The 23,719-nt window shown below is 37.4% G+C and overlaps 1 protein-coding gene across 2 annotated transcripts in view; it reads right to left on the bottom strand.

Annotated features, from left to right (window-relative positions):
• ecpas (Ecm29 proteasome adaptor and scaffold) overlaps window positions 1-23,719 on the bottom strand; it is a 148,336-nt gene that overhangs the window by 7,156 nt on the left and 117,461 nt on the right. For both annotated transcript variants that reach the window (XM_028804790.2, XM_028804789.2), the window contains exons 36-47: window positions 23,475-23,540; window positions 22,960-23,049; window positions 18,461-18,527; window positions 17,485-17,576; window positions 17,332-17,398; window positions 15,341-15,532; window positions 11,375-11,586; window positions 11,150-11,193; window positions 10,566-10,758; window positions 7,715-7,853; window positions 6,269-6,374; window positions 2,804-2,889 (exon numbers count right to left, since the gene is read on the bottom strand). In XM_028804790.2, coding sequence (XP_028660623.2) covers window positions 2,804-2,889; window positions 6,269-6,374; window positions 7,715-7,853; window positions 10,566-10,758; window positions 11,150-11,193; window positions 11,375-11,586; window positions 15,341-15,532; window positions 17,332-17,398; window positions 17,485-17,576; window positions 18,461-18,527; window positions 22,960-23,049; window positions 23,475-23,540 — 1,354 coding nt within the window. The remainder of the gene's footprint in view (window positions 1-2,803; window positions 2,890-6,268; window positions 6,375-7,714; window positions 7,854-10,565; window positions 10,759-11,149; window positions 11,194-11,374; window positions 11,587-15,340; window positions 15,533-17,331; window positions 17,399-17,484; window positions 17,577-18,460; window positions 18,528-22,959; window positions 23,050-23,474; window positions 23,541-23,719) is intronic.

The raw sequence follows: 23,719 nt of genomic DNA, 5'->3' as shown, positions 1-23,719 counted from the left end.
GAAGTTCGTGCACGTTCTAAGTCGGTGGGGGGATGGAATAGCCGGCCGCTTGCAGCTTGTGTTTATCAGCACATTTAGATGACAAAAGACACTGGCGGAGAGATGTGAATAGATTTAAGAAGCGATTTAAGGTGGGCCGGATCTACGAGTTTTTTCGTAGGCTGTGGTAATTCTAGTGTTAAATTATTGCTCACTTTGAATATACAAGTTGGAATTCCTTTGCAGCTCTGGCAGATTCGCCCCTTTTAAAGAGTCCCCTGAAACTTCATTTGCATGATGGAATGTCAGCTCATACTGGTAGTGAATGATCCCCAGACTAATAGAAATTGTCAGTGACCTTACAGTATTTTTCATTCACCATCCACTTTCTAAACCTCCTTATCTTTGAAAAGACCACAGGGCAGTCGGAGACTATCCTTCTGGTGTTCGATTAAACTTAATCGATTTGAGCACCGGACAAGGAAAATGGCAGTATGGTGGTTCTTGTTTGGTCTTACAGACAGTGCTCTTCTTATAGAAGTGGGCCAGTACCTGTAGCGCTCAATGCTTCAAGGGGACTCCCAACCTTCGAAGGAATGTTAGTGTATCGTGGTGCTTGCAGAGTCAAGTAGACTCCCCCTTTTCAATATCACATACTAATATAAATGCACTCCGACCTCAAAGGGGAAGCCTCCTGTCCAATCATGTAAAAGTAATAATGAATTGGGAGGAGGAACAAGACACTGACTAAATAGATTACTGACAGGAATTTGTTTCCAATTCAAGCACTGTTTGCCGACAAATAGGAATACAACTGTACTGTATATATGAGATAATAAATCTGAAATAAACTAATTACACTATATGCCAAAGCAGTGCCTTGCAATTTTTTTAAAAAAGCCAGTGCCATTGTCCTCCTGCATGCACATTGTACATTGCAAGCTTGCAATACCAATTGACACTGTGTATTGTGCTTTTTTCATGTTGTTTGTACGCATGATAAGAAAAGGAAAAATATATGCCAAGCCACGATTAATACTAGAATTTATGGTACTTGTAAAAGTTAGCTTTTTTTTTTTTCAGTTTTATTCTGTCAGTCACATTCACGCTCTTCCTCCCCTGCTCCTGATCTGACCCTAACTAACAGCGTCAGATCGGGTATAAATTTATGCTGACACTGTTAGTTAGGGTCAGATCAGGAGCACTATTGCATTAGTGCGATGATGTTTTCTGATTTGTACTATTCAGGTTGTTACAGACGCAAATCAAATGTATGTTTTTATTGTATAATATTAACAATAAGAGCAGCTCACTACTCAAACCTGTAAATTTGTGAGGCAGCCAGAATCAAACTGGCAGCCTCTTGATTACAAGTCAGCAGTTCTCACTGCTGCACCACGGAAGCTGTTGTATTATACTTTCACCTTTTGTGAAAGTGTTTATTTGATATTTGGACTTCAGGCTTTACACATTATACACTTCATGTCTACATTTTGTCATTTATTACTAAAACATGAAAAATGTTTCTGTGTTAACAATGCTTACATAGATCTTTGTAGACACAGAACACACATGAAATGCATGCGTTCCAAATGACAATATATTATTAGGCTGCTTGCGCTTATCGACACATTTACAAGACGGAGAGTTGCAAAGAGATTTAACGTGGGCTGGAATTATGAGTTTTTTTGTAAGCTTTGGTACCATTTTTTTTATAACACATGCCAAGTTGCTGTTTTTGTTCTGAACATGGCAGAAATAGAACAACTGAGGATGTTGTGTTTCAGTGACTAAAGGTAATTACTTTTAGTTTCCTGTTGGTAGACATTTATTCAAATTCATTTTATGATCAGGCAGATCTAATTTTAGAGTTTCATGCCAATATGGCACAGTGATTTGTAGCAATTTCGAATGAACTTGAAATTAATCATCTTTGAGTCATCGTAATAACATTACTGAATGTAACTACATGTGCTGACTTGTAACAATCTGTGAGAAAACAAAACGTAACTCCAGCATCCTGAGCTACATGTGCACCCCCATTCCCCCTTCAGCCCATGTAGATGCTTTTGGTGGTATCTGGGTAGAGCAGCTAATTATTCGGAATCCACAGGCATTTCCCATCTCTCCCACCCCGTCAGAAGTCTGAATGCCTTACCATGTTGACCTACCAGGCTAGGTTTCATAGAAATTAGTTTCTGCAGGTAGTTTTTTTTTCTTTGGCCAAAATGTATACTGCCACTCATTAAATGAAATTTAGAAATGTGACCATACATGGGAAAATGCTATAAATTTCATATAGCTGAAACAAATTTTTCTTACAGGTTAGAAAAAATATCTTTATTTCAGTATTGTGATCAACACTGCACTCTTTGTGCAGAAAAAAAAGTAGTACCTAATTTTAGATACACTCAGTGCCAGTGCTTTCCTCATTTATAAAACGCACAATCCTTCTGTGTGAAGTTGAGTTTCAGATAGTAGGGAAGGAACTTCTACAAGGGGTAGTTTATACAAATGAATATATGTGAAAGGAGGCAATGAACACAGAACGCACAACAATGGAAAACATGAGCACGTTTAACCTTTCTCTCAAGTCAGGTGAAATTCAAACACCATAAAATTTTGTTTAAGACAGAAAAGTTAAAAAAAAATAAACAAAATAAGTAAAATATAAATAAAGCCCAGAAAGTAACAGAAAACTATAGATACGGTTGAAATTGATATCATCCTAATCATTCATTTTCTAAAGATTGTAAATGGCCAATTGTTCAAAGTTTTACATAGAAAAAAGGAATCAATAACAGTAGTAAAAAACATTGCTTACCTATTGAAAATGTGATTGCAGTGCTAGACTCAGTCAGTATTTGTGACAGTGCAGTACAGTCTATATGCTCTTTATCTAAAAGTAATCTTTACAAAACAACAAGTTAGTATTTGGAACTATAAATTATGACAGACAGACAGACAGACACACACACACACACACACACATACATACATAATTAATCCCAAGGGGAAATTCACATACTCCAGCAGCACCATACTGATACAAAAACATTAAATGAAAGAGTAATAAAAATGCAGGTAAAAACAGACAATAACTTTGAATAATGTTAACGTTTGCCGCCCGTTCCCCCCCTCCCCCCCCCCCGGTGGAATTGAAGAGTCGTATAGTTTGGGGGAGGAACGATCTCCTCAGTCTGTCAGTGGAGCAAGACAGTGACAGTAGTCTGTCGCTGAAGCTGCTCTTCTGTCTGGAGATGACACTGTTTAGTGGATGCATTGGATTCTCCATAATTGATAGGAGCTTTTTGAGCGCCCGTCACTCTGCCACAGATGTCAAACTGTCCAGCTCCGTGCCTACAATAGAGCCTGCCTTCCTCACCAGTTTGTCCAGGCGTGAGGCGTCCTTCTTCTTAATGCTGCCTCCCCAGCACACCATGGTGTAGAAGAGGGCACTCGCCACAACCGTCTGATAGAACATCTGCAGCATCTTATTGCAGATCTTGAAGAATGAAAGTCTTCTAAGGAAGTATAGCCGGCTCTGTCCTCTCTTGCACAGAGAATCAGTATTGGCAGTGCAGTCCAATTTGTCATCCAGCTGCAGTCCCAGGTATTTATAGGTCTGTACCCTCTGCACACAGTCACCTCTGATGATCACAGGGTCCAGGAGGGGTCTAGGCCTCCTAAAATCCACCACCAGCTCCTTGGTTTTGCTGGTGTTCAAGTGTAGGTGGTTTGTGTTGCACCATTTATCAAAGTCCTTGATGAGGTTCCTATACTCCTCCTCCTGCCCACTCCCGATGCAGCCCACGATAGCAGTGTCTTCAGCGAACTTTTGCACATGGCAGGACTCCGAGTTGTATTGGAAGTCCGATGTACATAGGTTGAACAGGACCGGAGAAAGTACAGTCCCCTGCGGTGCTCCTGTGTTGCTGACCACAATGTCAGACCTGCAGTTCCTGAGACGCACATACTGAGGTCTGTTTGTAAGATAGTCCACGATCCATGCCACGAGGTATGAATCTACTCCCATCTCTGTCAGCTTGTCCCTAAGGAGCAGAGGTTGGATGGTGTTGAAGGTGCTAGAGAAGTCCAGAAACATAATTCTTACAGCACCACTGCCTCTGTCCAAGTGGGAGAGGGATCGGTGTAGCATATAAATGATGGCATCCTCCGCTCCCACCTTCTCCTGGTATACGAACTGCAGAGGGTCGGGGGCGTGGCGTACCTGTAGCCTCAGGTGGTGAAGCAGCAGCTGCTCCATGGTCTTAATCACATGTGACGTCAGAGCGACAGGCCGGAAGTTGTTTTAACTCACTAGAACGTGATACCTTTGGGACTGGGGTGATACAAGATGTTTTCCAAAGCCTCAGGACTCTCCCCTGTTCCAGGCTCAGGTTGAAGATGCGCTGTAGAGGACTCCCCAGCTCCAGCGAACAGGCCTTCAGCAGTCGTGGCGATACTACCTCTGGACCCGCTGCTTTGCTGGCATGAAGTTTCCTCAGCTCTCTGCTCACCTGCGCTGCTGTAATTGTGGGTGGGGATGTCTCTCCTATGCTGGTATCAGCAGAAGGATGGGTGGGTGGAGGGTGCAGTACTCTGAGGTGAGAGTGGGTTAGGGTGGTCAAACCTGTTAAAGAAGTTGTTCATTTGGTTTGCTCTCTTCACGTCTCTCTCAATGGTGGCACCCCGATTCAAGCTGCAGCCAGTGATGATCTTCATCCCATCCCACACTTCCTTCATGCTGTTATTCTGCAACTTCTGCTCCAGCTTTCTCCTGTACTGCTCCTTCGCTGCCCTGAGCTGGACTCAGAGTTCCTTCTGCACGAGCTTGAGCTCATGCTGATCACCACTTTAAAAGGCCCTTTTCTTCTGGTTCAAAAGGCCCTTGATGTCACTTGTAATCCATGGCTTGTTGTTAGCATAGTTAGCACTGTTCTTACTGGAACTACAATGTCCATACAGAAGTTGATGTAGTCAGTAGTGCAGTCAACAACCTCCTCAATGTTCTCACTATGAGATCCCTGCAGGATATCCCAGTCTGTAGTCCCAAAACATTGTCTCAGAGCATTCTCAGCCTCCGGGGTCCACTTCCTGAATGATTGTGTGGTTGCAGGTAGGACCCTCACTTTTGGTTTGTAGTGAGGCTGAAGCAGAACCAGGTTATGATCTGCTTTCCCAAGCGCAGGCAGCAGGGTAGCGCTGTATGCATCTTTAACGTTTGCATACAGTAAATCAATAGTCTTATTTCCCCGGGTGTTACAGTCCACATACTGGGAGAAGGTGGGTAATGTTTTGTCCAGCGTCACATGGTTAAAGTCTCCAGCGATTAGCACAAGCGCCTCAGGGTGCTGCGTTTGTAACTTAGCAACAGCAGAAAGGATGATGTCACTCACTGTCTCCACGTCCGCCCGAGGAGGGATGTACACGATGACAACAATGATGTGTCCGATGTCCATACAGAAGTTGATGTAGTCAGTAGTGCAGTCAACAACCATAATATATATATATATATATATATATATATATATATATATATATATATATATATATATATATATATATATATATATATATATATATATATATATATATATATATAATAGTGATTATACCAATTATTAATCTGGGTTTGTTCTCTTCTTAACATATTTTTACATTTTTCTCAATTAACATGATAATATAATTACTATTTTTAGTCAGCAGTAACATAAGCAGTACATAATTTAAATTGTAATTACTTGAAAAAAAACAAACTTTGATAAAAGCATACTTTCCCAACAGCAAGCCTATCTATTTACTGTTAAATTCCACATTTATTAATAAATAACTAGGATAAATATAGTATCAGTTTTATTATGTGTCGACAGAGCGATACACACAAAACCCATTTAATCCATGAAGGGCAGCAGTAGATGCAAGGCAGGAAAGAAGCCATTGTCAGGGACAGAGAGATATTAGTAATAATATTTAACAAAAAATTACTCATCCATTTTAAGGAATTTAAGTATTATCTTCTCAGATAATTTACTGTTGTAGAGTATCACATTATGCTTTACAAAACTAGACTAATCCCAATCTGAAATGAAGCATATGACATACACATCATTTAATGAGATTTAATAAGGATGCAGCCTAGAACGAGTACTGCTGAACCAATACTGACTACAAAAAAACTGGATTGTGATTTCAGTGTCAATTACTTATTGGGGGAAAATGCCCTGTGCTGCAATCAAAGTTACACATAAATAAACCTGGTTACAGAAAAACAGTTTATTCTACTTACCCATTAAAATATGCTTTCATCGACTGTAGAACTGCCAGCTGCACTTTCCAGGTACTAAGTTTCAATCTTTCACACATCAGTTTGCATACATCGACACGATACTGACCTAAAGGCAATAATATATACATTTTACATTAACCAGTGTAAGGTTAATGTTTCAAATAAACCTTAGTTAAAAAAAAATCACTTAAAAAAAAAAATTCTGGATTAAATTATTTCATACTAGACTAGGGTCAAGAAAGTCTATTAACTTTAGCTATACTGTACTAGCAAATTTTGTCCTGCATTTAAAAATTACTCTGAAAGCTGGAATTATTTTTTTGGACAGCTGTTGGATTGTTTTTATTGCTGTTTCTATCTCCTGTTTTATATTCTTCTAGGGTCTAGATTTTGATAAGACCACTCTAGTACATTGTCATTTTGTTTTATGTTTTCCAAATTTAAATTTTTATTTCCATACAGTGCAGCAGGTAGTGGTCTATCTTAATGTTGCAACAATTATTATTATTATTATTAATGTTTATAACAAGAATTCTCTAAAAATAAATAATGGTCAACAACAACTCAACAATGGCAACAGACAATATAGTAGGTTACAATTATTACAAACTAAATGAATAATGCATAAAACAGAATCACAGTCGCTATTATTGGACTTGTATGCCATTCCCTATCATTCCTTAAAAAGGAAAGGTGAATATGGCAGGTAAGCGATTCAGATTGTGGGAAAGGCAGAGGAGTGTCAAACCTTTGGACTAACAAAGATTAATTCTCCATGAGGCAAGAAAAAAAGCAGTTATTAATATGACACGTGATTGTTATTGTAAGTGACCTGTTTGCTTCAGAGTATGCACTGACAAAGATGGCCACCTGGATGACTGTGATCTTTGATAATATTGACTGTCAATGACACATCCAATTTTAGTTTTCAGTCTTTTCAGCTATTCTCACAACTTAATGCAGTTTGTTTTTTATGTGAAGGGAACTAAGTTGTTAAGTAGAGTGTAAGAATTGTGTTAGTAATCTCTTCAATACCTTCCTCTGGAGTTTAACTTGAGAAAGTTTAGGTACAACATAATGAATGCAATAGAATTGCACACTGCAAAACAACACATGGGGAAAGGTACACATTTTTATATTCTCTGGCAATAACAAAAATCAGTTATCTGAACTGTATGTGTCAGGACTTAAGGGTGTCCAAGTGTGCTTTCAATTTGAACCTGAACCTTAGTGACATGTGTTTTTAAACTGTCTAAGCAGGTAAGTCACCAAACTTCTGCCACTGTAAAAGGAAAATAACCAACCATAAAGAAAAAAAGGTATCTTTATATGGTTTTTGTGAACACAAAAACTTGGATTTACCGCTTTAATCTAAGAATGTTACACAGTATACTTATTAAAACAAATCGTATTAGCAAAATTATACAGTGCCAATTAATTTCTAACCTTGGGTTACAGGGTTTTTAGGCCAGGCTTTACCAATAGTTTCAAAGGCACATAATACAGACTCCATTTGTAGTTCTTTCTCTTTTTCCTCCATTTCTCCTTCTTCTTCTTTCTGATTCAGTACATTAGTAGGAGAATGCTGAAAAAAAAATGTTATAAAGATTATTTATTACTTATTATTTGGCCGACAGCTGTATCGAACAATTTACAACATTTGAGATACAATTGGTTACATTTTTTTTTATTTTCCAATTGAAACACAAGCAGGTAAGAGTCACTTGCTCACAGTCACACAGTGTCAATAGCAAGATTCAAACCCACAACCTCAGGGTATGAAGTCCAAAACCATACCCACTTTGTCACAATGTCTGCCTGTGAAGATGCTATGTACCATAATGTGGTAGAATCTGAATAGCTTTACGGCACCAGCAATCTGTGCTTAATTCCAGGCCATATCACAGTATTAGTTTCCAATATTAGCTGGGTAATGAAAATGTCAAACTCAGAAAATGTAATAATGGATGACTCCCCGAAAGGTCTGGGTTATGTCCGAACTCCATATAACTACAGTATCTGCAAATTGGCAAAATTGATGTCTGAATGACTTTTCAGGCCTTTTCATGGGTATTATTATAATGAATATTTAACTGCAAACAATTATTACTAAACAATATACAAGATCTAAGCAATGTATGACACTAAAAAAATGAATGTGTCTATTGAAGCACTGTGATGTGCTTTTATTTTTCAACTGAGTCAACCAACACAATTACCCAAACAATGTATACCACTTTATTCTTGCACAGAGAAAAGGTGCTTTACAAATAAATGTATGTTATTATTTCTATGCTGATAGGCTTTGTCATGTCTTTATTTTTAATGTTGTGTTCATACAGAATATTTCTGGTTACCTACAGTGTATAGCAGCACAGAGAGAAACTGACACAGAAGGGGATGGTCGTTATGGGTAGTGTCTTGGGAGGAAGTAGCAAAGATTACTCCAAAATAAGCAAAAGGAGGGGTCTATGCTGAACCTTACCACCTACTCAAAATGTGAAAACTAATTTTTGGAGATAGTCCAAAAGAGTTTTCAGCTAATAGTTTTCAGCATGTGGTTCCCTGACTAGGCTGTGTGGGCCTGCACTGGTCTTTTACAATGTACAAGGAGGATCCCCAACTGCAGATTTGATCGTTTACCCTAAGGTTCACGTAGACATTGGGCGATCCCTGACCTCAGAAGTGATTTTGTGAGTTTATCTGGCATAACATATAACTTGGGGGTAAAATACTGGTCCAAGCTTCACAACCAGGAGGAACATGCCATGGTCTTTAAAGAGATGGGGTGAAAGGGAAGAGTGCTTTTTTATCTTAAAGCTGGGTGTGTTGACATGCCACCTTTACATAGGATTAAAGGCCTGTCTACACAGGCCCAGTAGACCTTGTTCATTTCAATTGAAACACACTTCTTATTGCAAATGACTATCAATCCTTTTCCTGCTGATTAACATACAAAAAACTTTTTTGTTAACTGTTCGTTTAGCTTTAACTTAGATTAACATATAATAATGCACTTTCAGAAGTAACTATGCATTTAATATTCTGTCTTAATGTCTACAATTACAGTAATCCCTCCTCGATCGCGGGGGTTGCGTTCCAGAACCCCCCGCGAAAGGTGAAAATCCGTGAAGTAGAAAACCATATGTTTATATGGTTATTTTTATATTGTCATGCTTGGGTCACAGATTTGCACAGAAACACAGGAGGTTGTAGAGAGACAGGAACTTTATTCAAACACTGCAAACAAACATTTGTCTCTTTTTCAAAAGTTTAAACTGTGCTCCATAACAAGACAGAGATGACAGTTCCATCTCACAATTAAAAGAATGCAAACATATCTTCTTCTTCAAAGGAGTGCACGTCAGGAGCAGAGAATGTCAGAGAGAGACACAGAAAAAAGCAAACAATCAAAAATCAATAGGGCTGTTTGGCTTTTAAGTACGTGAAGCACCGCCGGACAAACCAGCTGCTAGGAAGGGAGCAATGTAAAGGTAGTCTTTCAGCATTTTTTAGAAGAGCGTCCGTATCGTCTAGTGGTGCGAACAGCCCCCCCGCTCACACCCCCTCCGCCAGGAGCAGAGAATGTCAGAGAGAGTGAGAGAGACAGAGAAAAACAAACAATTAAAAATCAATATGTGCCGTTCGAGCTTTTAAGTATGCGAAGCACCTTGCGGGAAGCATGTCGCTTGACAAACCAGCTGCAAGAAAGGGAGCAACGTGAAGATAATCTTTCAGCATTTTTAGAGCGTCCGTATTGTCTAGGGGTGCGAACAGCCCCCCTGCTCACACCCCCTCCGTCAGGAACAGAGAATGTCAGAGCGAGAGAGAGAGAAAGGCAAACAATCAAAAATCAATACATGCTGTTTGATCTTTTAAGTATGCGAAGCACCATGCAGGAAGCATATCGCTTGACAAACACATTTAAGCCCAGCAAGGAAGTGAGCAATGTGAAGGTAATCTTTCAGTGTTTTTTGAGGAGTGGCCATATATTCTAGGGGTGTGAACAGCCCTTGTGCTCACAATATATTTGAGGAGTTTTATTTAATACGTAATACGCGCTCTGGTTGGGTAGCTTCTCAGCCATCTGCCAATAGTGTCCCTTGTATGAAATCAACTGGGCAAACCAACTGAGGAAGCATGTACCAGAAATTAAAAGACCCATTGTCCACAGAAATACGCAAACCAGCAAAAAATCCACGATATAATTTAAATATGCTTACATATAAAATCCGCGATAGAGTGAAGCCGCGAAAGTCGAAGCGCGATATAGCGAGGGATTACTGTATTAAAATACCTTTTTCAACAACGGAACCACAATTTCTGATAACTCCTGGAATCGATCATCTTGTGTAGAATGCAAGACATCTCCAGCACATTTCAAAGCTGCTATTTTATATTTGAGACTCTCTTTGCGACATTCTTTCAGAACTATATCAGTAATTTCTGTTAAGTGGGGCTGGCCTGGCACAGACTTCTGCAGTTCTTCACTAAAAGACAAAAAAACATTTGTGAATACACTCTGTTATGATGGTGACATTGCATTTTTACTTTAGATTTATCTTTACTTTATATGTATTTTCAAAAGATACAATGAAATCTCAATTGATTAATGTTTTCTGAAGATACCTAATGTAGTCTGCTTTAAATTATTTAGCTTTTTTTTTCCTGATGGCACAAAATATATTTTTCATACAGAATCTTCACTCACATTTAGCCATATATGAAAACTTCATATTTGCAATTCAGACCAAACCAAAACCTGGCTACTATTTTTAACCTCCTTCAGTGTACAATTAACCAACTTTTGACCATTTTAGAGGGATCTGAATACAAGTATAACTTTTATTCTAAAAATACAAAAATACATTTAACATTTACCTGCATGCAGATACTACACATCCTATTGCCTTTAGGAGTTCCTCCTAAAATGATGTAGATAAATATAGTATTAATTTTTTACTCTGCTTTATCTTTTGATACATATCAGTGTTACAAGGAATGAAATTACCTCTAAATAAACAAATTAAAACTTAAAATACAGGAGGCATCTTTTAAAAACATTCTTTTAAGGCATCAATTCAAACTTCTGCATAACAAACTTACTTTTCCTGCCCAGGTCCTGCCCGCCAAACCCTCCAGTAAAGCACTTAAAACCATCCCCAGGTGCGGAGCAACCAAAGATCCTGTTTGTTGTTTGGCTATGGAGGCCATTGTAGCTGCACCTTGTGCTTTCATTTTCCATGACTGAGACTGCAGTGCTTTTTGAGAAATGGCTATTAGTTCCTTCATGTACAGTCTAATTCCACCAAATGAACCTGAAAAGGACAGTTAAGACTTTAAAATGATATATGCTTAATTTTAAGAAAGACAAGTGAATAATTTCAAATTAAATTTATGTTTTATTCACATTAATGAAAGTCTCAGTGCATTAATATAAACCCATACATTTTCTGAAACACTCTTTTTCAAATACAGAGCTACAGGGAGCCAAAACTTAAGCTGCCAGCGCATTGTAAGCCTTTTAGTTGGAGGGGATGTCAGACATAATGACTTCAGCTGCTGGATCTTGTTGCTTTGTGGATTCTAGATTACACAAATAGGAATTGTCAGACATGACAATTTAAACAACTCTGTGAAGACTTTTTAGCACAGTTTCGCATTTCCAAACCTTGGCAAGCATACTGTATGCTTTTAGCTAATTAACATCTTGTCTGTATGAAAACCTTCCAGGTATGATTAGTTCAGCTGCCATCTAGGTCTTTTTGTTTACCCTTTTACAATTCTGTCCTGCTACAACAAATACAAGACAATAAAACTTAGAGATTCTTTATTTCCTCTTGACTGTTTTCTATACACTGTACTTCCAGGTGAGCACTAAGTGATTGTCATCTCATACACACACACGCAAGCACACCCTTAATTTGTGGAGCAAGCTGCAGACCAGTCTGGCTAATCTGCTAGTGATGCCAATAACATGATTTATGTTCACAGGTGCACATAGCAACTGCCCCCAGCTTACTAAGATTATGTAAATGAATTTTATAACTGAAAACCACTGGAAGAGTCATGTAATGTGATGGGGGCTTAAGCCAGGTAGCTCTTGGTAAGAGGGAAGGAATGCCAGCCCATCACAGGGTAATACGAAAGCACACAACCACACTCATTCATACGTAGCAAATTCTAAGTCACCAATAAAATTAAAGCCTCATTTTGAATTGTGAAAGCAAACAAGAGAATTCAAGAAATGTAAGACAGGCCCATGATACCACTAGGAAAATAGAATCTATTATCAAAAACAACTATACTGGAGGACAGCTACATACAGCAACACTGGTTGCCTACTGATCATACATTTTAAACTACTGCAAAATGTTGATCTTCCTGAAAAGTATCCTTAATATAAATCCTAAAAGTAATATTATAATTATTAATATAAATATGAAATCTGTTTTAACTGTTTAGTTTATCACAGACAACCCACAGCAAAAAATAGCCACAATGCTATTCCTATTAACAAAAGGCCTCCTTTTGCTGGTCTTACAAATCTAAGGAATGTATTTACCTAATATATATCTATCATTTTCAGACAGGCAAAAATGCATCTAAAGTGCTGGAAATGTAATCTTCAAAAGTATATCTTTGCAGACTATTGATTAAAATACAGAATGTTATGTAAACTAAATGCATTAATAATCTCCGTTCTCACTCAGGATATGTTCCTTAAACAATGAACAGTTATAGAAACAGTGCTGTATAGCATCATTATCACAGTATATTTTATAAAATATTTAAAAATACAAATACTTCAGAATAATGAATGATTAAATCTTTTATTACGCCATTTTCTTCATTAAAGTCACCACCTGTGATTATATTTTTGGATGAAGGAACCTTGGCTTTTTGAAGATTTAAAACTGAAATTTGCATATGTTTCATATCTAGTAGGTATCTATATATAATTTAGCCAGATTACGTTTACATCTGCAACTAAAATGCACCTCCAGTATATTTATCATGTCCAGACAGAATTTGGATTGATAGTACTCCCTACATTTGTGCAGCACTTTTACTGTGCAAGATATGGGAATCTGGTGGACACTGGATGTGTCACAGCTACTAACTAACCTGTGGTCATAATGCACACTTGCTACAATTAATTAACAACCAAAAAAAAAAAAAAGTGAAAAGAAGGCGACAGAATCATGAAGGAAAATGATTGCTGGATGTTATTCTATTCAGTTTTTAAAGCTGCACAGTTGTCACTAGTGCAAACTCTCACAAAGTTATCTGTTGTATAGCTCCACCCTTTATGATTTATTTGTTATCTTCCACTTACTTGATATTGTATGTGGACAGAAATGCAAATGGTCACTACAGATACTATCCTCTGAAGTAGTCTGAATTGAACTGATTACAATCCATTCATCAATATGTTTACACCTGGTTTTTAATGCAGTTAAGTGTAACTTGATCACATTCTAATCAACAAAAATGCTTCTAATGTCACCTGAACTAATATCCCTTTCAGGCATTTTTTCTAGACATGAAGGGTGAAAAGTGCTAGAAAATCAACTATAATATACACAGCAGCTAATTTTGCACAATGATCACTAAATACAGTGCATCCAGAAAGTATTCACAGTGCATCACTTTTTCCACATTTTGTTATGTTACAGCCTTGTTCCAAAATGGATTAAATTCATTTTTTTCCTCCGAATTCTACACACAACACCCCATAATGACAATGTGAAAAAAGTTTACTTGAGGTTTATGCAAATTTATTAAAAATAAAAAAAACTGAGAAATCACATGTACATAAGTATTCACAGCCTTTGCTCAATACTTTGTTGATGAACCTTTGGCAGCAATTACAGTCTCAAGTCTTTTTGAATATGATGCCACAAGCTTGGCACACCTATACTTGGCCAATTTCGCCCATTCCTCTTTGCAGCACCTCTCAAGCTCCATCAGGTTGGATGGGAAGCGTCGGTGCACAGCCATTTTAAGATCTCTCCGGAGATGTTCAATCGGATTCAAGTCTGGGCTCTGGCTGGGCCACTCAAGGACGTTCACAGAGTTGTCCTGAAGCCACTCCTTTGATATCTTGGCTGTGTGCTTAGGGTCGTTGTCCTGCTGAAAGATGAACCGTCGCCCCAGTCTGAGGTCAAGAGAGCTCTGGAGCAGGTTTTCATCCAGGATGTGTCTGTACATTGCTGCAGTCATCTTTCCCTTTATCCTGACTAGTCTCCCAGTCCCTGCCGCTGAAAAACATCCTCACAGCATGATGCTGCCACCACCATGCTTCACTGTAGGGATGGTATTGGCCTGGTGATGAGCGGTGCCTGGTTTCCTCCAAACGTGATGCCTGGCATTCACACCAAAGAGTTCAATCTTTGTCTCATCAGACCAGAGAATTGTCAACTGTGGGACCTTATATAGACAAGTGTGTGCCTTTCCAAATCATGTCCAATCAACTGAATTTACCACAGGTGGACTCCAATTAAGCTGCAGAAACATCTCAAGGATGATCAGGGGAAACAGGACGCACCTGAGCTCAATTTTGAGCTTCATGGCAAAGGCTGTGAATACTTATGTACATGTGCTTTCTCAATTTTTTTATTTTTAATAAATTTGCAAAAACCTCAAGTAAACTTTTTTCACGTTGTCATTATGGAGTGTTGTGTGTAGAATTCTGAGGAAAAAAATGAATTTAATCCATTTTGGAATAAGGCTGTAACATAACAAAATGTGGAAAAAGTGATGCGCTGTGAATACTTTCCAGATGCACTGTAAATATTAGTGATGATGTAGCAATGGCTGTTCTCTGTCACAAGCACGCTAATGAAACAAACATAGTTAAGAGGGGTGTTACTGTATAGGATCATGCAACATTTTAACACACAAATAAAAATACCTTTAACATTAAATAATTCATGAATAATTAAACTGATGGTTTGAAAATAGATTAAATGACCTAAATTAACTTAATTGTTTTTACAAAACAAAGAAAGTATTAAAAAATCTGTGAAAATTAAACACATCTGAATAAATGCATTTAATATGTGATACCTGGTACATTATCTTGCCAGACTTCAGTCCACAGGTTTCCATTTCCATTCTCGCCTTTCTCTTCATCTGGAACTTCATGCATTCCTAAGAATGCTAGGGGCAATGCCTGCTCAGCATGATTTTTGAGAACATCTGGACTATAGTGTCCAATGGCATGTATAGTTAATGCACAGGAAGTTTTATAGACTGGTTCTGAAACAGAAAGTTTGACATAAGACAAAATCTAGGGTCTGTATTTATGAACAGTTAGGAGTCAAAAGAAAAATATGCAATTTAAACTAAATAAATGTATCATCTAGGCAAAAAAAATCAAAACAAGATGGGAAAAACAAGGGAATCATATGCTCTGTTTGTAAACAGTACTTGTCATTTGATCTTATCCAATGTGATAATCACGCCTTGCTGTTGAGTTACCTACTATCAAACACAATTGTTCCCTTCTGGACAATAATGAACTGTTGTCCCAAAGTCCACAGCAAGCAGCTGTGTAACAGCAGATGAACACAAAACATCTGGGATGAAAGGTGAATTTTGAGATTTTTCAGTAGGTGGTTGCAATGGATGCAGTATTCTGGGCTCGATATCAAAACTGTAAGGGTGAAGCAGAAGCTTATTTTTTGGATTTTCATATAGTCCAGATCATCATCATCACCTGTAGTAACGCAACTTGAACAAAACAAAGTTCTGAGTAGTAAAAGAATGATTTTCTTAAATTGGAAAGTGGATGTTTCCACTTATCAAGAATGGATAAAGAACATAGCAGTTCAGGAAACTACTTTTCACTAGACTGAAGAGCAGCTGTTTGTGGTGGTTTGGGCATTTGGTTAGGTGATTACAGACGCTGATGTACTGGGTATAGCCCATTGGAAGATGATTCTAGAGCAGAACCTAAACAGTAGAAAGATTAAATGGTCTAAAAATTTACTGAAATTCCACAGGAGTAGCTGGAGGTTTTTACCTAGTGAACAGCTTTGAGCATGCCAATTTTACTAATATTTTCATGTGAAATGACAGAAAGCAAGTCTGACAGAAAAAGGGTTATCATGAATAAAAAATAAAGTCCTTAAAATTTTATAATTATATTTTAGTGCAACCCAGACTTTCTAAGTGACATCACTTGAATAAGGTAAATAATTATTAAAAGCAGCTACCAAAAATGTGTCCCATTTGCGGGAGATATAAAGACGACAAATCTGCATTCACAAAAAAGTGATGCCATCAATGTGATGCCTCTGTGTGAAGTAAAAAGGGCTAGGGTCCTTCACTGTATCACTCCAAACCCTACTTTTAAACTTAGCCTAAAATTTATATTTATGGATGTGTCCGACTGTACTCAACCTAATCAAGTGCTTCTAACTTCCCTCTTAAAATTGACCAGAATTTTTTCTTGCCTGGGTGTAGAACCAACAATAGCAAGGACATTTCATTTTCAGTAAGAGCAGTGAATCACAAAAGAATTTTCTGATTTCAAAGGAGTGTAAAATTGCCAACAGGCTTTTTAAATATTATGAATATATGTACATTTCACAATGAAGTCAGAAATTCAGGAAAAACTGTCAAGTACTATAGAATGTACATACTTAATAGTAAAGATACACACTTGAACCACTGTGACCATTTGAATACACTAATAGAAATACTATGCCAAATCTGACAAAAGTTCCTTTTCTTAAACTGTATACATACCTGCACCTGAAGCATGTAGTATAATGAAAAAATACTAAAGAAAATATATTTCAATTACATTATGAATTAATTCATCATTATACTTTGTCTAACACAAAACGTTTATAATAAATCTGTTCACTGAGGTTACACTTAGATTACTTTTTTATTCTTGTTAGATTGTATTAAAAGTTAATTTATAGAACTGAATCAAATGTATTCACTGTCTCAATCACCTTAACCAGTGCATAATTTGAACAGATCTGTGATTGCATGCTAAAATATCTCACTAGAGCAATATTATTCCTATTGAACACTCTTAATACCTTCTTTTTCCAGATACCAGGTGCTAAGCCTCTGAAGCAGCTTTTCAACACTACTGCCTTTTGCAGTCTGAAAAAAATAAATAATTCTTGGGTTATTTCACAAAAACTTTCTACCTCAAAGAGACTATTCTTAAATTCTGAATTTCAGCTTACCCGGACCAAATGTCCCAATGCAAAAGCAAATGATTTCTGAACTACACTACTACGGTCATTCAAGCCATTCAGCAAAGCACTCATCAGTTTACCTGTAAAGTAAAACACATTTTCCAAGTTGAAGAAGAAAAAAAATCTACAAAACTAATCAATAATAATAAAACATTTGCATACCTGGTTTAATTATATGTATTATGACACTACATTTTGACAAATTGACTAAACTCTAAATGTTCAGTAGCTTCAAATTAAGCATCAGACTGTTTCTAAAACTGTTTCTAGTACATGATTATAAACATTATTTCTTGACTCAAAAAATACTGAGGAAGTTGTGGTTAGTTTCAATACCTGTACTCTTACAGGCTGATAAAAATCAACATTTTAAGTTTCTCCTGACAACTTTTTGCCCTTTTTACCCTAAATGTTTCAAATGACTGCTCTTCAATGACATTTATTTATAACATACAGCAGTCCACACTATCACTCTATTTTTCAGAGAACTGTTAAAATATATACACGGTAGTTACCATTTAGGTTTAATAAAGTGTGTTTTTTCTTTACGTTTTACTGTACAATTAAAAATCCATGCATTCACTAGCAGAATCACATCTGAAGGGATTCTAAGCCAATTCCAGCAATATTAGATTTAAGGCAGGGACACCAGTCCTTCACAACCTTAGCATTCATTGCAGGGCAATTTACATTTGGCATCTGACCTAGCCTGGTAGCCTGGAACATAAGGATAACCACTGTGAGAACATTAGACTATATTAGAAATCAATTCAGGTCTCTGAAACTTTTAGGGAGCAGTGCTCATTCCTGCACCAATGCACAAAATAGAGAGAGAGAGAGAGAAACGTGTGTGTGTGCATATATATGCCTCCTTTTTTAGAATTAACTACCCGTGTATAAACTAACGTTTTTCTGATAATCAATTCTGAGACAATTATAAATACAATCATAAAAAGCCACATACCAGCAAAAGGTTTGAGGTCCTGAGGACACTGCACTGTCAGAGACATTATCACACTAGCACAACCCCCCTATTAGAAAAAACAAACAAATACATGAACAATAAAGTATTCCAAGGCAAAATTTATAATCCTGTGGAGTTAGTGTTCTAAAATTTAGATGACTGTTAAAAGCAAGCAAACCTTAAAGTCAGTTGTGGTAGACAGGGATTGGTCCACTGAGGCACTTGTTTTCGACTGCCATCTAAGCCAAAAGCACCGGACCCCTTATGGTTTCTCCTGCAGGTGAGGGACCCATTTGAGGATGGATCCATGTTGCTCCTTCAAGCTGTGTCTGGCTGGGTCCCATGTGTAAAGACCCAACCTCCAGGCACTCACCAACAAGCCCTGTCCCCCCATCATGTTAAGGTGGTAATTCATGGATTTGCAGCAAGTGAGACTTGTTCCTGGTGGGTGTGGGACTCTGCCAGGACCCCTTTGTCATAGACTTTGTTCAAAATATTTATGAATCGGCCGGGATGAGGATCAGCACCTCCAAGACCGAAGTCATGGTTCTTAGTCAGAAAAGGGTGGCGTGCCCTCTTAGATATGGAGATGAGGTGCTACATCAAGTGGAGGAGTTTAAGTATCTAAGGATCTTGTTCACCAGTAAGGGAAGAAGGAAGTGGAATATTGAAAGGCAGATAATAGCTGTGGACGATGTATTGGTCAGTCGTGATGAAGAGTCAGCTGAGCCTAAAGGCAAAGCTCTCGATTTACCAATTGACCCATGTTCCTTCCCTCAGCTATGGTCAGAAGCCGTAAGCAGTGATCAAAATAAATACACAGAGGATACACACAGCAGAAATAAGTGCTTTTAACAGGGTGTCTGGGGTCATTCTTAGAGATAGGGGGTGGGAATGCAGACATTCAGGAGGCACTCAAAGCAGTCATTGAAAGGAGCCAGTTGATGTGGTGTAAGCATCTGATTAGGATGCCTCCTGAACACCTCCCTGGGGTGCTGGTTTGGGCATTTCCAGCTGGAAGTAGGCATCAGGGAAGATTACATCTCTCAGCTGGTCTGGGAATGACTTGGTATCCTCCGGGAGGAATTGGAAGATGTGAAGGGGAAAAGGGATGTCTAGGCATCTCACTTAGACTGCTGCCTCTGCGATCCAGACCAGTATATTCAGCAGAAAACCGATGGATGGTTATTTAAAGTAGGCAAAGGTGGAAACAATATTTGGAAAATTAAATCATTCGATATACTAAATAACCCTTTTAAATTATGCATTGCATTTACTGTATGTAATACTAGCTGTGTGTGGTCTTTGGGACAAAAAACAACCCGAAGATTCCTTGGCTGTATTACTATATTGGTAAACTTGCAGAAGCATCAGCTGAGTGGGCCAGGACAGGTCGTATCTTGTCCGAGACAGACGTGTAGTCAAGTGCAACAGTGGCACAAATTAAGCGGGACAGGCTGGAACCCATCTCAGGCAAATGTATGGTAGCTCGTTGTGTGAACATACAACGTGCATGTACCACACAGCTGAGTTTGTCTACTTAGGGTGAATGAGAAGTGAGCTGCATGCAAGTGCCAAAAAAAATTAAAAAGTGCATGCCTGCACCATCTCACCAAGTGTGTGTCACACTTGTATAAGCTTCTACATTTTATTTGGAATTCACACCAACTCCCGTGGCTGTGGTTGAGCGTGAATAGAGTAGACTGCTGCAAGCACAGAAAAAAATTGGAAGTGCATGCATATGCCATCTAGTGGCTATGGTTGAGTGTGAGCACAGTGGACTGCTCCCTACACACAAACACGGGTCTTTCGTTTATATATATATATATATATAATGATATCAACACATGAATGACAAAAAGTAGAAACACTCAAGGGACTGATACTGTACTATGTACAGATGCACTATTTATTTTTCTTAAAAATAGACCTGAAAGTAAACTGTAAAGACTTGCAGAGGAAGAAAAAAATATCACTCCCCTTGGTTAACCAAGATGTTTTTGTAAGTTTAATTTTAGAACTCAGATTTATTTTATTTATTTATTGCTTACACTATATTGGGTTTATTCTATTATTACAACTTAAATACTGTTGCTCCTTACATTACAGCTAATTATTCTGCTAATTATTATACAGAGACAAAGGTACATATGATCTTAACATCTTAATCATTACTGCCTCATATGCTATAATATGAGCCAGTTCGCCATTTTAGAAATTCCCATTCAGGTTTTATTTTGACTATACCTATTATATTTTTAACCACACTAAAGAATTTTCTTCAGCAACCTCACGATAAATATGTAAACTCGTGTGGAAAAGAAAACATGGTAAGTTTCTCATTTCAACAAATTGGTGGAGTTTATCATCAAAATATTTGTAGTGTACTTTTGGAAGGCACGGTGATCTGCAGTCACATACTTTCATTGGCCTGAGTTTAATACACAGTCTGATTCTGTTAGGTCTGCACATTCTCCCTGTGTTTGCCTGGGTTTTATATATTTCAGAGAACAAGTATACAAACTTCATTAATTTTAAATGAAACAACCACAGTGAATAATATTTCAGATTAATCAATCTATGTGTAGGTCTTACTTTTTAAATCCTCTCTTTGAATATGATTAACAAAAAATATTATTATTAAGTGGTATCTGACAACCATGCTCCAATATGTATACAGTGGTAATACCAGAAGCATGCAATGTTGCTGGCATGCCATATATCTAAGAATGAATACAGCCTGAATGGTGTCAAAAATTAAAATTTTCTATATAGTACAAGTGCAATTTTAGCTTAGTTTTTTAAACCACCAACCTGAAATTCTCTACACAAGTACTTCTGACCCGTAGTCCGGTTTTTGACATGCGGAGTAATTTTGACAGAGAAGAAATTCTATAGTTCGATCAATCAACTGAGAAACAGCACTATACAAGCTGTGGTGGAAGCTTAGTAGTTAACAGAATTGTCCTTCAATGCAAATTTGTGTTTGACACTAACCAATTATATTTTAAAATTAATCAATCAAAATATCACCTCACTATTTTGTCATGGCCCTGTGCCATCCTGGTGACTAACTTATTGTAATCTGAAGTAGGAAGCATAATCTTTTATCAAAAAACGACACCAAAACCTGCCAATGTATTTTCTCGGTCATATTTGAAGATATACTCTGCTAACCACTTCACATGGTCGTAACCCCACAATTCAGTCAAATCACATAAAGAACAGGGATCAAACAAACATTAATTCTAAACACAATGAATTTTACTACTTTAAATTTACACTGGAAACAATAACTGGGCAAAGCCAGGAAGTGTAGCATCATCTATAAAAATAAAGCTGACTTGGCATTTGTATCTTTGTATTGTAGTAATATCCATGACACTACAGAATTTGAACTGAGCATTTCTTGCCATTCTCTTCTGTATACAAGCAATAGTTTGAGATTAATTAGGAAAAAATTGCTGTTTTGGCATCCCCATTTTGCTCCTCTTATGCAACGTTAAAGGTTAAGTTATTCACCATCATTTACAAGTGCTGCATTATGCATGCGCCAGCTTCACACTTTGGACTGGCACCACCCCATTTAGGTATTGACAAAGCTTTTCAATAAGTGTTTATTTTATTTTATTTATTTATTTAATGAAATCCCTGAAAATTCTGCTTTTCACTCCACATCAGTTAGAATACTAAATATAATTAAATGCGAATAGTAAATTCCTCCTTTCTATTTTCTGACACAGGCAATGCTGGGCAACTCAGCTTGTGTGAATTTGTGAATACCCCTTAAATAAATTGTGAATTTCCCCTTGGGATTAATAAAGTATCTATCTATCTATCTTGTGTTAATAAGAATAAATCACACATTCATGAACCTTACATATCTAGTCTAAAGCCAAGGAGCTATACACTGAATTCTAACAACATATTTTGCTAAAATAATTTCATGTGTGTATATTCCATTAATAACAATTTCATTTTAAGTGAAGTAAGAATAGGCGGCACGGTGGCGCTGCTGCCTCACAGTAAGGAGACCTGGGTTTGCTTCCCAGGTCCTCCCTGCGTGGAGTTTGCATATTCTCCTTGTGTCTGCATGGGTTTCCTCCCACAGTCCAAAGACATGCACGTTAGGTGCATTGGCGATCATAAATAGTGTGTGCGTGTGCCCTGTGGTGGGCTGGCGCCCTGCCCAGGATTTGTTCCTGCCTTGCACAGTGTGTTGGCTGGGATTGGCTAAAGTAGACCCCCTCGTGACCCTGTGTTAGGATATAGCGGGTTGAATAATGACTGACTGACTAAAGTAAGAATAACTGGAATTAGTCTCTAACACAGTGAGATTACGATTTAAAGCAGAACTATAAGCATCGGATGCTGTATATTATTTACACTAGTGAAAGGTGACTAACTTAATAAAATATATATTGTAACATAAAATAAAAAAATAGTAGATTTTTATTCTTTTTATCACTTTGTACAAGCATTAAATAATCATGTTTTACCTTTGTCCCTAGACCTACTCCACTTTTCAGTAGGTCACAGAGTTTTGGTATCAGCTCACCAAGAACAGAACTATCCAAATGCTGCAGGCACTGTGGTGGCAAAAGAGAAAAAAAGATCAATTTAAAGTTCTAAGAAGATAGATAGTATCATAAGAGACATATTTATAGTGATAAAATTCTGGTGAGTTTCTTTGTATTAAGTACAAAAAATACCTGCTTTTGATTAACATCATAGACAATTATTTATTGAGAGATCCACAATATAAGAACTACATTTTCAAGTCCAAAAAGGCAATGACTATTTATTGGAACTTTCATGGTATTCTACTAATCCACTATTTTCCAGTTTAGCTTAAAACACTAAAGCAGAAGGAGGAAGACAGATAAATGAAAAATAATAAAATATGTGTAGAGTATGCTAATAATGCCTTAAGATCACCTGAGTATATGATACATGAGATTTACCTGTATTTGACATTAAGACATTTACTTTGAGTGAGATATTTTAGCCTTACCATGTTAATGGTCTCCATCATGGGGGAGGACTTGGCTGCACTAAGCCTTGCAGTATCCATTGCTGCCTGAAAAATAAAGAAAATATATGTATAAAAAAAACTAACATTACGGTGAAAATCACAATTGGGATGGGAACACAACACTGATTTTCAGAGACATAGTTTAAATCTAAGGTAGTTTGGGCTAAGGGAAATATGAAACCCCTACCAAAATATATTAAAAATAATAAAGTATTATTTTAAAG

The sequence above is a fragment of the Erpetoichthys calabaricus genome, chromosome 7 (assembly GCF_900747795.2).
Source record: "Erpetoichthys calabaricus chromosome 7, fErpCal1.3, whole genome shotgun sequence".
Classification (NCBI taxonomy): Eukaryota; Metazoa; Chordata; class Cladistia; order Polypteriformes; family Polypteridae; genus Erpetoichthys; species Erpetoichthys calabaricus.
The sequence above is the reverse complement of the archived record's forward strand: the minus strand, read 5'-3'. Positions and strand labels throughout refer to the sequence as shown.